This window comes from Salvelinus namaycush, unplaced genomic scaffold (genome assembly GCF_016432855.1).
Source record: "Salvelinus namaycush isolate Seneca unplaced genomic scaffold, SaNama_1.0 Scaffold278, whole genome shotgun sequence".
Lineage (NCBI taxonomy): Eukaryota > Metazoa > Chordata > Actinopteri > Salmoniformes > Salmonidae > Salvelinus > Salvelinus namaycush.
The window spans coordinates 62,849-75,000 of record NW_024059652.1 but is presented as its reverse complement, the minus strand read 5'-3'; the positions used below and the strand labels follow the sequence as shown (position 1 = coordinate 75,000).

The window sequence follows — 12,152 nt, the reverse complement described above, 5'->3', positions numbered from 1 at the left end:
ATGGACAAGATGACCCTCTAAAGACATGGAATGATGACAAATGTGGCACAAATCATAACTGGATCTGTGAGAAAGTGGTTTGACAATAACCTACTGTAACAATCTCTCTCTTTCCCTGTCTCTCTCTCGTAGTTATTATGTTGATGTTTGGATACAGTACTTAATGGTTAAGTGATAATCCCACTTAGTGGTTAAAGTGAGAGATGAACACACCATAGAGGTGAAATAGTGGTATTACAGACTTGTCTATGAGTTCTTTTTCAATTCGGCTTTACTCGATTCCTCCTCGCATCCTCTCTCCTCCCCTCCTTCTCCAAACACATTGGAGAATACAATCCTAGGGGAGGTGCCTTGGACCTTCTCCTCTAATAGGGTTGAAAGGAGGAGAGGAGACAGGAGGAGAGGAATCTAGGAAAGACTAATTGAGATAGAGCCTTAGTGTCAGAGAGAGACAGAGGAGGAAGAAGAAAATTAAGAGAATGAGGAAGAGATAAACAATAAGACAAATAATTGTTGTGTTTAGATTTAGAGGAGAGGATGTAGACATACTGTACTCTGTAAAATGATTCTTCATTATTTTATTAGAAACATGTCATGTGATTTGTCATAGGCTTATGCTTCGTAAAAAAAGTGGGTCCAATTATGAACCTATGATTATCACTTTAATAATAAGAATAACAAAGTCACAATAAATAAAGGAACAATGTTCTTTAACAAGGTTTACCAGCTTCCTGAGTGAATGTGATTGGATACTTAAAACAGTGTTACCTGGACACACACAGAGGGCAGAACAGTACTGAGAGGGCACACACACACACACACACACACACACACACACACACACACACACACACACACACACACACACACACACACACACACACACACACACACACACACACACACACACACACACACACACACACACACACACACACGCATACACACACACACACAAAAACAATGGTAATCAAAGGTGAGAATGACTCACAACCTTCACTGTACAAGGGACAACGTATGTTACCAATAGCAAAATCAAGCAAAATGCACCAGTGGAGCTGTCTGCTACATATCCACACACTCATGCATGGTGTCTATCTGCTGTTGTGTCTCTCCTGGAGGTTGCTGTCTGCTCAAACCACTGGTTAAGGTGTGAAGTCCTCCCTAAATCTATAACACTGTATGTTCTCAGACACAACAGACTGTTAAACCAAAGCAGCTGTTTAACAGGATATACAACATAATATACTGTCTGTTGTACTGTGTGCAGCTCCATAATGACCCAAGTATATGTATAATGACCCAAGAGCTGTGTACAGGATACTGTGGACAGGACCATAGATAAACAACCTGAATCTCAGAACACTGGTAAATACACCGTAGTCATAGAGACACACACATGGAAGTTTAAACCAATGGTTATTATCCCTCCACTTGCCACACAAACTGTTTAACTTAAGATAATGAGGTTGGCCGATGTCCAATGCCCCGAACACAAGTCTTCCAAACTCAACTGAGTAAAATAAACCTTAACAAACAGATTATTAATATTTAAAAACAGAACACAACTTGTCTTCCAAACGATGGTGTCTTACTTCACAAGGGAAAGGTTTTGAAACAGTCATTAAAATGATTTATGTGTGGAAATTGATACATGAAATGCAACATGCTATGTGTCCCAGGTTAAATGTTCTGAAATGTTGGAGGCTCCTACGGTGTATTTTAGGATGTATTCTAACTGCTGAAAGTTATTTATATGTCCATGTAGTCCTGTGTACTGTAACTGGACACTATCTACTTCCTGTTGCTGTGAGAACCTGTATGGTTAACAACCACATGCACTGTCCCCCTCAACAGGAAAGAGATGTAGGTGAGAAACCAGCACTTTAAAAGTACAGCTATTGTTATTTTTTCATTAACAGCTGATACAGAAGGTAATCTTTATACTTGGGATCACTCATTATGGGGTGAATTCTATCTTCCACTTAGGTCATATTTTAACTTAATGATACTGGGAGACTAAGTGACATTTGACTAAAGCTGAAGTTAGGGTTCACCCCTATATCAGTCGCTATAGTCCATGTTTGATTGTTGTCTCATTGATGATGCTATGACAGTATCTGTCTCCACAGAGCCTGATAGCTCAGGGAAGAGACCCGTCCTAGTTGTTGCAGTGTTTCTGGGGCTGCTGTGTGTTTTACTGGCTGGGATCATAGGCCTGTCTGTCTACTGTGAGCAGCTCAACTTTATGTTACACTAAACCTCACATAGACTGTGTCATTTCAGTATGTGATTTCTGTGCAGAAGTGTATGTTATTGGTTAGGGATGTTTTGTTTGGTTATTATTCCTCTCCACCAGTGGCGGTTGGTGCCGTTTAAGATGAGGGAGGATGATTTTATTTTTCATGAGCATGGCCTTTTTCTATTACAGCATGTTGGATGACTGTCATTCATATTCTATTCACCCAGTTCAATGTAACAAGGATAGGTTTAGGCTACGACATGATACTCAAAATGTCCCTTCACCCATCATGATGTTGCTACGACCTAGCCAGTGAATGAAAATGTACAACGTAGGTGCACGCAGGTCGAGAGAACATTTTGAGGTGACAGACACATTCAATACCACCTTGCACACTCTTGCCTGCATCTAGCTTATCTAGGGTGTAATTATTAGTCCAACAGTTGCAAACAAGAGTTTCTATTGGACAAATTCAGGTATGTTTATCCCCATTTCTTATTTTTGCTTCCGTTTAAGAAACGTTTTTCAACAGACTCGGCAGAATGAATACACCCATGATCACAGTTCACTTTCAAAGCAGCCACTTTGTATTCCTTCTCGCAACTATGCGCTCTCCTCCTCTCACCATTTCCCTTCACTTGTGGACTACAATGCACATCACATCAGCTGTATGTGACCAGGTGAAAAAACCTTTCCAAGCCAAACCATATCCTAACCGGTACACACAGCCTACATCGTTGTCACCATATTAGCTGAAGTAGCGTCATAGTCAACATCAGTGGTGATTTTGCAATGTAAATCTTGGTGGGGAAAAATCTAATGCAAACTCCAGTGAAACCACTACAAAACACAACACAACACTAAACAATACATTAACTATAATGGTGACAAATGGTGCACACTAACTGTTAGGGCCTACATAAAGCTGTCCCAACAGCAGAGTCCCAACAGCAGTCCCAACACCTTACCACTGCTACACCTGGCTATCAGCAGAGCCTTGTTTGGCATTGAAACAGTTAATTTCACTGGCTGCCCCACCACACACAGAAAACTCTGAGCTAGGCTCAAACCTGCAGTTTGGAGCTGCCTTACTCAAGAAACCATGTTTGTATGCAACTTTATTATCTCATTGATTTATTTTTTTACATTGTTTACAAACTGATATGCAACAAGAATGAATGACAAAATAACATGCAAAAATAGGCCAATTATGAATGACGGGTCACCACTGCAACAGAGGTTGTTTTGTATTGTTCAGCTTCAGGACTTGTGTTTGCAGACCGTCTGATACAATCTGCTTATACCTGATCATAGCTCTGACTTTACAAGCAGACATGACTACAAACCATGTTCCCACACTGAAGCACCACATACGTGCACAAAGTCATGCAGACCTTCATGTCTGAACATCAGTGGTGGCTGGTGGGAGGAGCAATAGGAGGATGGGCTCATTGTAATGTTTGGAATGGAATTCATAGAATGGAGTCAAACATGTGGTTTCCATATGTTTGTGTTTTTTTTTTTTTTTTTTCCCCATATGTTTTTGTTTGATACCGTTCCACAAATTCCATTCCAGCCATTACAATGAGCCCGTCTTCATATAGCTCCTCCCACCAGCCTCTTCTGCTGCACGCACACTCACACTCACGCATGAGAATGTACACAGCTCTACCTTGGTTCACCACAGGCCCATTTTACACTAAAAGTGAAGCTGCTGAGAAAGAGTTAACTCTCCCCCGTTCTGTCTTTCTGACGCTCCCCTCAACTCAGAGTCAACCACTACACCGTGTGGTCAGTTACCAGTTGTCATGGTCACAGTCTCTCAGGTTGTGTGACTGGTAGTGACGTCACTGGATGAGTTCTAGCTATTTCTGAGTAACAGGTTTTCTTAAAAAATGTTGTGGCAGAATCAAGTATTATATTTCAATAGAATAAAATAGAACATTGTCCATACAAATATTTGATATAATATATCACATTAGTTAAATATGGAATGATACCAGTCATCTGTCAGTCATCAGGGGGACTTCACTCATAACCTCTGACTGCTGTTTAGCTCTTTCCTAGCCTGAGTCCCAGATCTGTTTGTACTGTCTTGATAACTTATATATTGTTGTCACACCAAACAATGACAGCACAAACATATCTGGGACTCAGGCTAGCTGTTTCCCACTAACAAGTATATTTTTCAGTTATTTTCCCGCTCAGAACCCAAACTAAAGTTTGAGGCCCTGTTGAAAGTGTGACACAGTCATCATCAGACTGAGTTTGAAACCACAACCACAACACAAACAACCTGACAAAGATAAATGTAATTCTGTTTCCCAGATGTAACTATGCAGGTGTCATCATTACTGTACAGTGTTTTATACATGGGGTGGCCAGGGGGTGGCCAAGGCTACTTCAGGGGGTCAACAGACCATGACAGAAAATTGGTGTGTAACCTTAACCTGGCATCTAAGGAGCATGAATGTATCCTATGATTGCTGATTAGTGGTAGAAGTGATAATTCACTTAACCCAGAGTTCTTCAATGTGGCAGATAATGTGGTCCAAAAGGGTTTCTTCACTAGAATTCTTCTTAGGGATAGCCCACTTTTTTTCAATTTTTGCCTAAAATGACACCAAATCTAACTGCCTGTTGCTCAGGCCCTGAAGCAAGGATATGCATATTCTTGGTACCATTTGAAAGGAAACACTTTGAAGTTTGTGGAAATGTGAATTGAGTGTAGTAGAATATAACACAATAGCTCTGGTAGAAGAAAATACATTGAAAAAAACAACCTGTTTTTTATCTACCACCATCTTTGAAATGCAGGAGAAATGTCCCCGTTCTAGCCATCACTCTGGTAATTACGATGGTGTCCACAAGATGGCAGCAGTGTATGTGCAAAGTTTCCGACAGATAACTTGAAGTATGAGCGAACTACATGACATTTAGTGTGAAGTCACCCAGGTACATTTGGGCAAATCGTGAAGGAGACATTTGCATTCTGCAAGAAAATTGTCAAATCTGTATACATGGACTTTGATTTAGCTTTTCCAGTATTAGAAGCCATATTATAAGTTCAACATTTGCAAAACAGACAGTTTTCAAAACTTCAAAACTCAAAACTATTCGTATAATTTTTGTCCAAAAGGAAAAGGCATGCTGTTGCACAAGGTTGTTAGCTACATTTGACCACAGATACAGGGTTTCTTTTATTTAGGATATGAACAAAACGACACTTCATGTTATCTCTGGGACCCTTTGGATGATAAATCAGATCAAGATTTCAAAATGTTAGTACACATTTTTCCTTCAGAGGTGAATTTATCAAACCTATCGCGTGAAAAAAGTGTTTTGTTGTTAGGAGCTCTCCTCAAACAATAGCATGGCATTTTTTCGCAGTAAAAGCTACTGTAAATTGGACAGTGCAGTTATATTAACAAGAATTTAAGCTTTCAGCCAATATCAGACACTTGTACGTACCAAAATGTGTTGTTTCTCTAAAATCTGTGATCGTGACACAAGGCGCTGCATGATTTACAACTGTCCCGTTGACGTGACGCCGATCCCTAAGAATAACATACTATGAATAGTCAGTGTCTCTACCTCAGAACTGCAGCTCAATTTCTCTCTCTCTCTCTCTCTCTCTCTCTCTCTCTCTCACACACACACACACACACACACACACACACACACACACACACACACACACACACACACACACACACACACACACACACACACACACACACACACACACACACACACACACACACACACACACACACACACACAGTACTCACATACTAGAGAGACTTGGGTCACTCTGTTTTCATGAATATATAATGTGTCAATATATGTGTTGAACATCCAAAATATTTTCAGAAAATAAAGCTCAAGCACCAAGGAGATAAGACAGCGTCTGTGTGTTACATAAATTGCATAATTTATTTACAAAAAAGTACAATTACAAAAAAACACACTGCAATTTGACATACCAGGTATCAAGCAGCAATGGACTTGAAAAATAAATATAATTTTGGTGCCCATCAATATTACAAACTTGCAGTATCATATTTATGCTCATATATATTATGTTAACTAATAGCAAAGTTTTGGAATTGGCCTGATCAAGACCAAATTAAATCTGTGTGACATGATACCCTTTGGATTTATCATTTTGGAATGTCAGCGTACTAGCTAGTACACAGTGAAGGTGTTAATCGTGACCAGAGGGACCGCCTAAGTGCCAAATTATCCTAGGTAGATTTAAAACAGCATAATTCTGCGGTTCTGGTGAGAACTGGTAAAATGTTTCACAAACTCATCCATGTTGGGGGAGCATGCCCTCCTTGACTCAACACTGAGAATTCCGAGGTGACTTAACCCGTCATCAACCATTGTTGCCCTAAGGTGGGTTTTAATCAGTTTTAAAGCTGAGAAGCCTCTCTCGCAAGAAGCACTGCTGACTGGTGTAACAACAGAAATCTTACAAAGTCGAAATAGCTCATGGAAGACATCTTTATAAGGTTCTAGAAACACAACAAAGTCAAGGAGAGTAGCCAAGAAGCCGCTTGGTTTGATGAACCTCATGTTTGATGTCCTCTAAATCTGACTCAAAGGTCTGAGCAAAGGCAAACAGGACAATTTGCATGATCTCGCAATTCTTCTTTGAAAAACACCTTTGCAGCTCAGCTGTGAGACTGTCAAGCACCTGATAAAATGTATCTCTTTCGAAGCTCTCACCATCACCTTGGTCACAATTTTTCTGTCCTCGAGGGCTCATCATCAATGAGTCGTGAAATCTTAAGCTTGTTTTAGGCTGTCTTCTACACACTGTTGGTACACTTCTTTTGCAGTGCTCTGCAATCTCTTCAACCTCTTTCCATAGTTCTTCAAAGTAACCCTCACTTCTGTAGTCCTGTAATGTGTCTGTAAGGGCATCTACTGGATCCACAGCCCTTGCTAGGTCAAGAGAGCTTGATTGGAGCATGTTAGAACGACATTTTGTATCACCAAGCACTTTAAAAAAGGTAACCAAAAGCCCTAGGAAATGTAAATCTACCTGAGAAAGGACCCTTGCCTCCACTGATCTATCACCACTATTTTCAATTGTGATATCCTGTAGCACTCTCAGAACTGCTGGAAGCCTGTCCCTCAGATTACGGCATGCCATATATCTGCATGCCCACCTTACATTCGTAAGTCTCTGTAGTTCCCTGGGCTGCTGCTGTGGATACAGCTCTTCCTGAACTGCAAGCCACTTGAGATGAACGAACGAGCCAGATACAAAGTTATCTTCTTCGGGATCGGTGTCACTTCCACAGGATGGTTGAGCTAATGTAGGCTAATGCGATTAGCATGAGGTTATAAGTAACAAGAAAATTTCCCAGGACATAGACATATCTGATATTGGCAGAAGGCTTAAATTCTTGTTAATCTAACTGCACTGTCCAATTTACAGTATCTATTACAGTGAAAGAATACCATGCTATTGTTTGAGGAGAGTGCACAATCTGCAATTGTGTCACGACTTCCGCCGAAGTTGGTGCCTCTCCTTGTTCCGGCGGCGTTCGGCGGTCGTCGTCACCGGCTTTCTAGCTGCCACGATCTACGTTTCTTTTTCCATTTGTTTTGTCTTGATTGTACACACCTGGTTCCCATTACGTTATAATTATTTCCCTATTTAACCCTCTGGTTCCCATGATGTTTTGTGTGTGATTGTTCCTTGTCTAGTGTTATCAGTCTTCTGTGTTATGGTGTGTTTTCCCTGCGTGGAATTTATGGTTGATTATTTTCAGAGTAAAGTACGTTATTTTACTCAGTTCTGTGTCCTGCACCTGACTCCGTACTCACCTCTGCATACTGATACATGACAGAATCACGGGTGCACCCAGTCCTCCGGTACCAGTAGAAGAACGCGTCCAGCAGCAATGGATCGCATGCTGCTCATCATGGAGCGATGGGAGAGAGGGGGTTTGTCTACACCACCATCAACTTCACCCCAACCAACACCATAACCCACACCGCTGTCCACCCCTCAGTCACCTGAACCCAGTGGGATTCGGCTTTCGCTCCCGAGCGCATATGATGGGACGGCTGCCGGGTGCCAGGGGTTCCTGCTTCAGTTGGAGCTCTACCTGGCGACCGTCCACCCGGTTCCCTCGGGATGCGAGAGCGTGTCCACCCTCATCTCCTGTCTGTCGGGGAAGGCGATTGAGTGGGCCAACGCTGAATGGGGTCCGCTATGAGGATTCCACCTGCTGCTTCCGGGCGGTCTTCGATCATCCACCGGAGGGGAGAGCGGCGGGGGAACGCTTGTTCCATCTCAGACAGGAGATGAGGAGCGCACAGGAATTCGCACTGGACTTCAGGACCCTGGCTGCCAGCGCGAGATGGAGTGAGAGGGCCCTGATCGACCATTACCGGTGTAGTCTACGTGAGGACGTTCGTTGGGAGCTGGCCTGCAGGGACACCACCCTTACCCTCGACCAGCTGGTGGATTTATCCATCCGGCTGGATAACCTGTTGGCCACCCGCGGACGTCCGGATCGGGGTCCGTCCATTCCATCCCCCAGCACCTCCGATCCTAAATCTATGGAGCTCGGAGGTGCTGCTCTAAGGGTGACCGGAGGGGGGGCTATTTCCTGCACTACCTGTGGCCGCAGAGGACACACTGCTGGTCGGTGCTGGAGAGGTTCCCCATGTAATCGAGGCAGCAGGCAGGGCACTGGTGGATCATCCCAGGTGAGTAGGCACCCAACTCACCCAGAGCTTCCTGTTGCGCACATGTGTATATTTATAGAAGTTCCTGAGTTTTCCCCACATTCCCAGCATAAGGCGCTAGTAGATTCAGGCGCAGCTGGGAATTTTATTGACCGTTCGTTTGCTCTTAGATTAGTGATCCCTATTGTTCCTTGATGTGCCCTTCCCTGTACATTCCATAGATAGTCGTCCTTTAGGGTCAGGCCTGATTAGGGAGGTCACAGCTCCACTATGTATGATAACGCAGGAGGGTCATGAGGAGAGAATTAGTCTCTTCCTGATCGATTCTCCTGCGTTTCCTGTGGTGTTGGGGCTTCCCTGGTTGGCCCATCATGACCCCACTATTTCGTGGCAACAGAGGGCTCTCAAGGGATGGTCACGTCAGTGTTCAGGGAGGTGTATAGATGTTTCCATAGGTGCAACTACGGTGGAGAGTCCAAACCAGGTCTCCACCATGCACATCCCCCCTGAATATGCCGATTTGGCTCTCGCCTTCTGTAAAAAAAAAGGCGACTCAACTACCACCCCATCGACGGGGGGATTGTGCGATAAATCTCCTGGTAGACGCAGCACTTCCCAGGAGTCACGTGTATCCTCTGTCACAGGAGGAGACGGTGGCTATGGAAACATATGTCACCAAATCTCTGGGACAGGGATACATTCGGCCTTCCACTTCACCTGCCTCCTCGAGTTTCTTTTTTGTGAAGAAGAAGGATGTAGGTTTACGCCCGTGTATTGACTATAGAGGTTTAAATCAGATCACGGTGAAGTATAGTTACCTGCTGCCTCTCATAGCCAGTGTCACCGAGTCATTGCATGGGGCGCGCTTCTTCACCAAATTGGATCTCAGGAGTGCTTACAACCTGGTTTGTATCCGGGAGAGGGATGAGTGGAAGACGGCATTTAGTACCACCTCTGGCCACTATGAGTACCTCGTCATGCCGTACGGGTTGATGAATGCTCCATCCGTCTTCCAATCCTTTGTAGATGAGATTTTCAGGGACCTGCACGTGCAGGGTGTAGTGGTGTATATAGATGACATTCTAATATACTCCGCTACACGCGCCGAGCATGTGTCTCTGGTGCGCAAGTTGCTTAGTCGACTGTTGGATCATGACCTGTACGTTAAGGCTGAGAAATGTCTGTTCTTCCAACAGTCCGTCTCCTTCCTAGGGTACCGCCTGTCCGAGTCAGGGGTGGAGATGGAGAATTACCGTGCGTAATTGGCCGACTCCAACCACGGTAAAGGAGATGCAGCGGTTCTTAGGGTTTGCCAACTACTACCGGAGGTTTATCCGGGGCCTTGGTCAGGTATCAGCTCCCATTACCTTTGCTGAAGGCGGTACCGGTGCGACTGCAGTGGTCAGCTGGGGCGGACAGGGCTTTTGGTCACCTGAAGGCTCTGTTTACCTCGGCTCCGGTGTTGGCTCATCCTGATCCCTCCTTAGCGTTCATAGTAGAGGTGGACGCGTCCGAGGCTAGGATAGGAGCTGTGCTCTCTCAGCGCTCGGGTATGCCACTAAAGCTCCGCCCCTGTGCGTTCTTTTCGAAGAAGCTCAGCCCGGCGGAGCGAAACTATGATGTGGGGGACTGGGAGCTGTTGGCTGTTGTCGGGGCTCTGAAAACGTGGAGACATTGGCTTGAGGGGGCTAAACACCCTTTTCTCATTTGGATTGACCACCGCAATCTGGAGTACATCCGGGTGGCGAGGAGAATGAATCCTCGCCAGGCAAGGTGGGCCATGTTTTTCACCCATTTTGTGTTTACTCTATCCTACAGACCAGGTTCCCAGAACGCTAAGGCAGACGCACTGTCCCGGATGTATGACACAGAGGAGCGGTCCACGGATCCCACTCCCATACTTTTGGCTTCTTGCCTGGTGGCACCGGTGGTATGGGAGTTTGATGCGGACATCGAGCGGGCGTTACGTGCGGAGCCCACTCCCACCCAGTGTCCAGTTGAACATAAGTACGTTCCGTCTGATGTTCGTGATCGATTGATCTGTTGGGCTCACACATCACCCTTCTCTGGTCATCCTGGCATTGATCGGACAGTGCGCTGTCTTAGTGGGAAGTACTGGTGGCCCACTTTAGCTAAGGACGTGAGGGTGTATGTTTCCTCCTGCTCGGTGTGGGCCCAGTGCAAGGCACCTAGACAACTGCCCAGAGGGAAATTATAACCGCTACCCGTTCTACAACGGCCGTGGTCACACCAATCGGTGGATTTCACGACGGATCTTCCTCCGTCACAAGGAAACACCACGATTCTGGTTGTTGTGGATCGGTTTTCTAAGTCCTGCCGTCTCATTCCTTTGCCCGGTCTCCCTACTGCTCTACAGACTGCGGAGACCCTGTTTACACACGTCTTCCGGCACTACGGGGTACCTGAGAATATAGTGTCTGATCGGGGTCCCCAGTTCACATCAAGGGTCTGGAGGGCGTTCATGGAACGTCTGGGGGTCTCGGTCAGCCTGACCTCAGGATTTCACCCCGAAAGTAATGGGCAGGTGGAGAGAGTTAACCAGAATGTGGGTAGGTTTCTGCGGTCTTATTGCCAAGACCGGCCGGGGGAGTGGTTGGTTTTCATCCCATGGGCAGAGATGGCCCAAAACTCCATCTGCCACTTCTCCACTAACCTGTCTCCGTTTCAGTGTGTACTAGGTTATCAGCCGGTCCTGGCACCATGGCATCAGAGCCAGATCGAGGCACCTGCGGTGGATGAATGGTTTCGGCGCTCGGAAGAGACCTGGGATGCTGCTCATGTACGGCTGCAACGGGCCATCAAGCGACAGAAGGCGAACGCCAACCGCCACCGCAGTGAAGCTCCGGTGTATGCACCGGGAGACCGGGTCTGGCTCTCGACCCGAAACCTGCCCCTTCGCCTGCCCTGCCGGAAGCCGGGTCCGCGGTTTGTGGGGCCATTTAAAGTCTTGAGGAGACTGAACGAGGTATGTTATAGGTTACAGCTTCTCCCTGATTATCGTATTAACCCCTCGTTCCATGTGTCTCTCCTCAGGCCGGTGGTGGCTGGTCCGCTCCAGCAGTCTGAGGTGCGGGAGGTTCCTCCACCCCCTCTGGACATCGAGGGGGCCCCGGCGTATACTGTGCGAGCCATCATGGACTCCAGACGTCGGGCGAGGGGCCTTCAGTACCTCGTG

At 45.6% G+C, this 12,152-nt stretch overlaps 1 protein-coding gene across 1 annotated transcript in view; it reads left to right on the top strand.

Annotated features, from left to right (window-relative positions):
• The window catches only part of LOC120039536 (CD209 antigen-like protein E), a 2,666-nt gene extending 2,024 nt beyond the window's left edge, over positions 1 to 642 (top strand). The window contains exon 6 of the mRNA XM_038984946.1: positions 1 to 642. This exon is cut by the window's left edge and continues 71 nt beyond it. Within this exon, the coding sequence (XP_038840874.1) occupies positions 1 to 83 (83 nt within the window). The 3' untranslated portion in view covers positions 84 to 642.
• Positions 643 to 12,152: the final 11,510 nt, after the last annotated feature.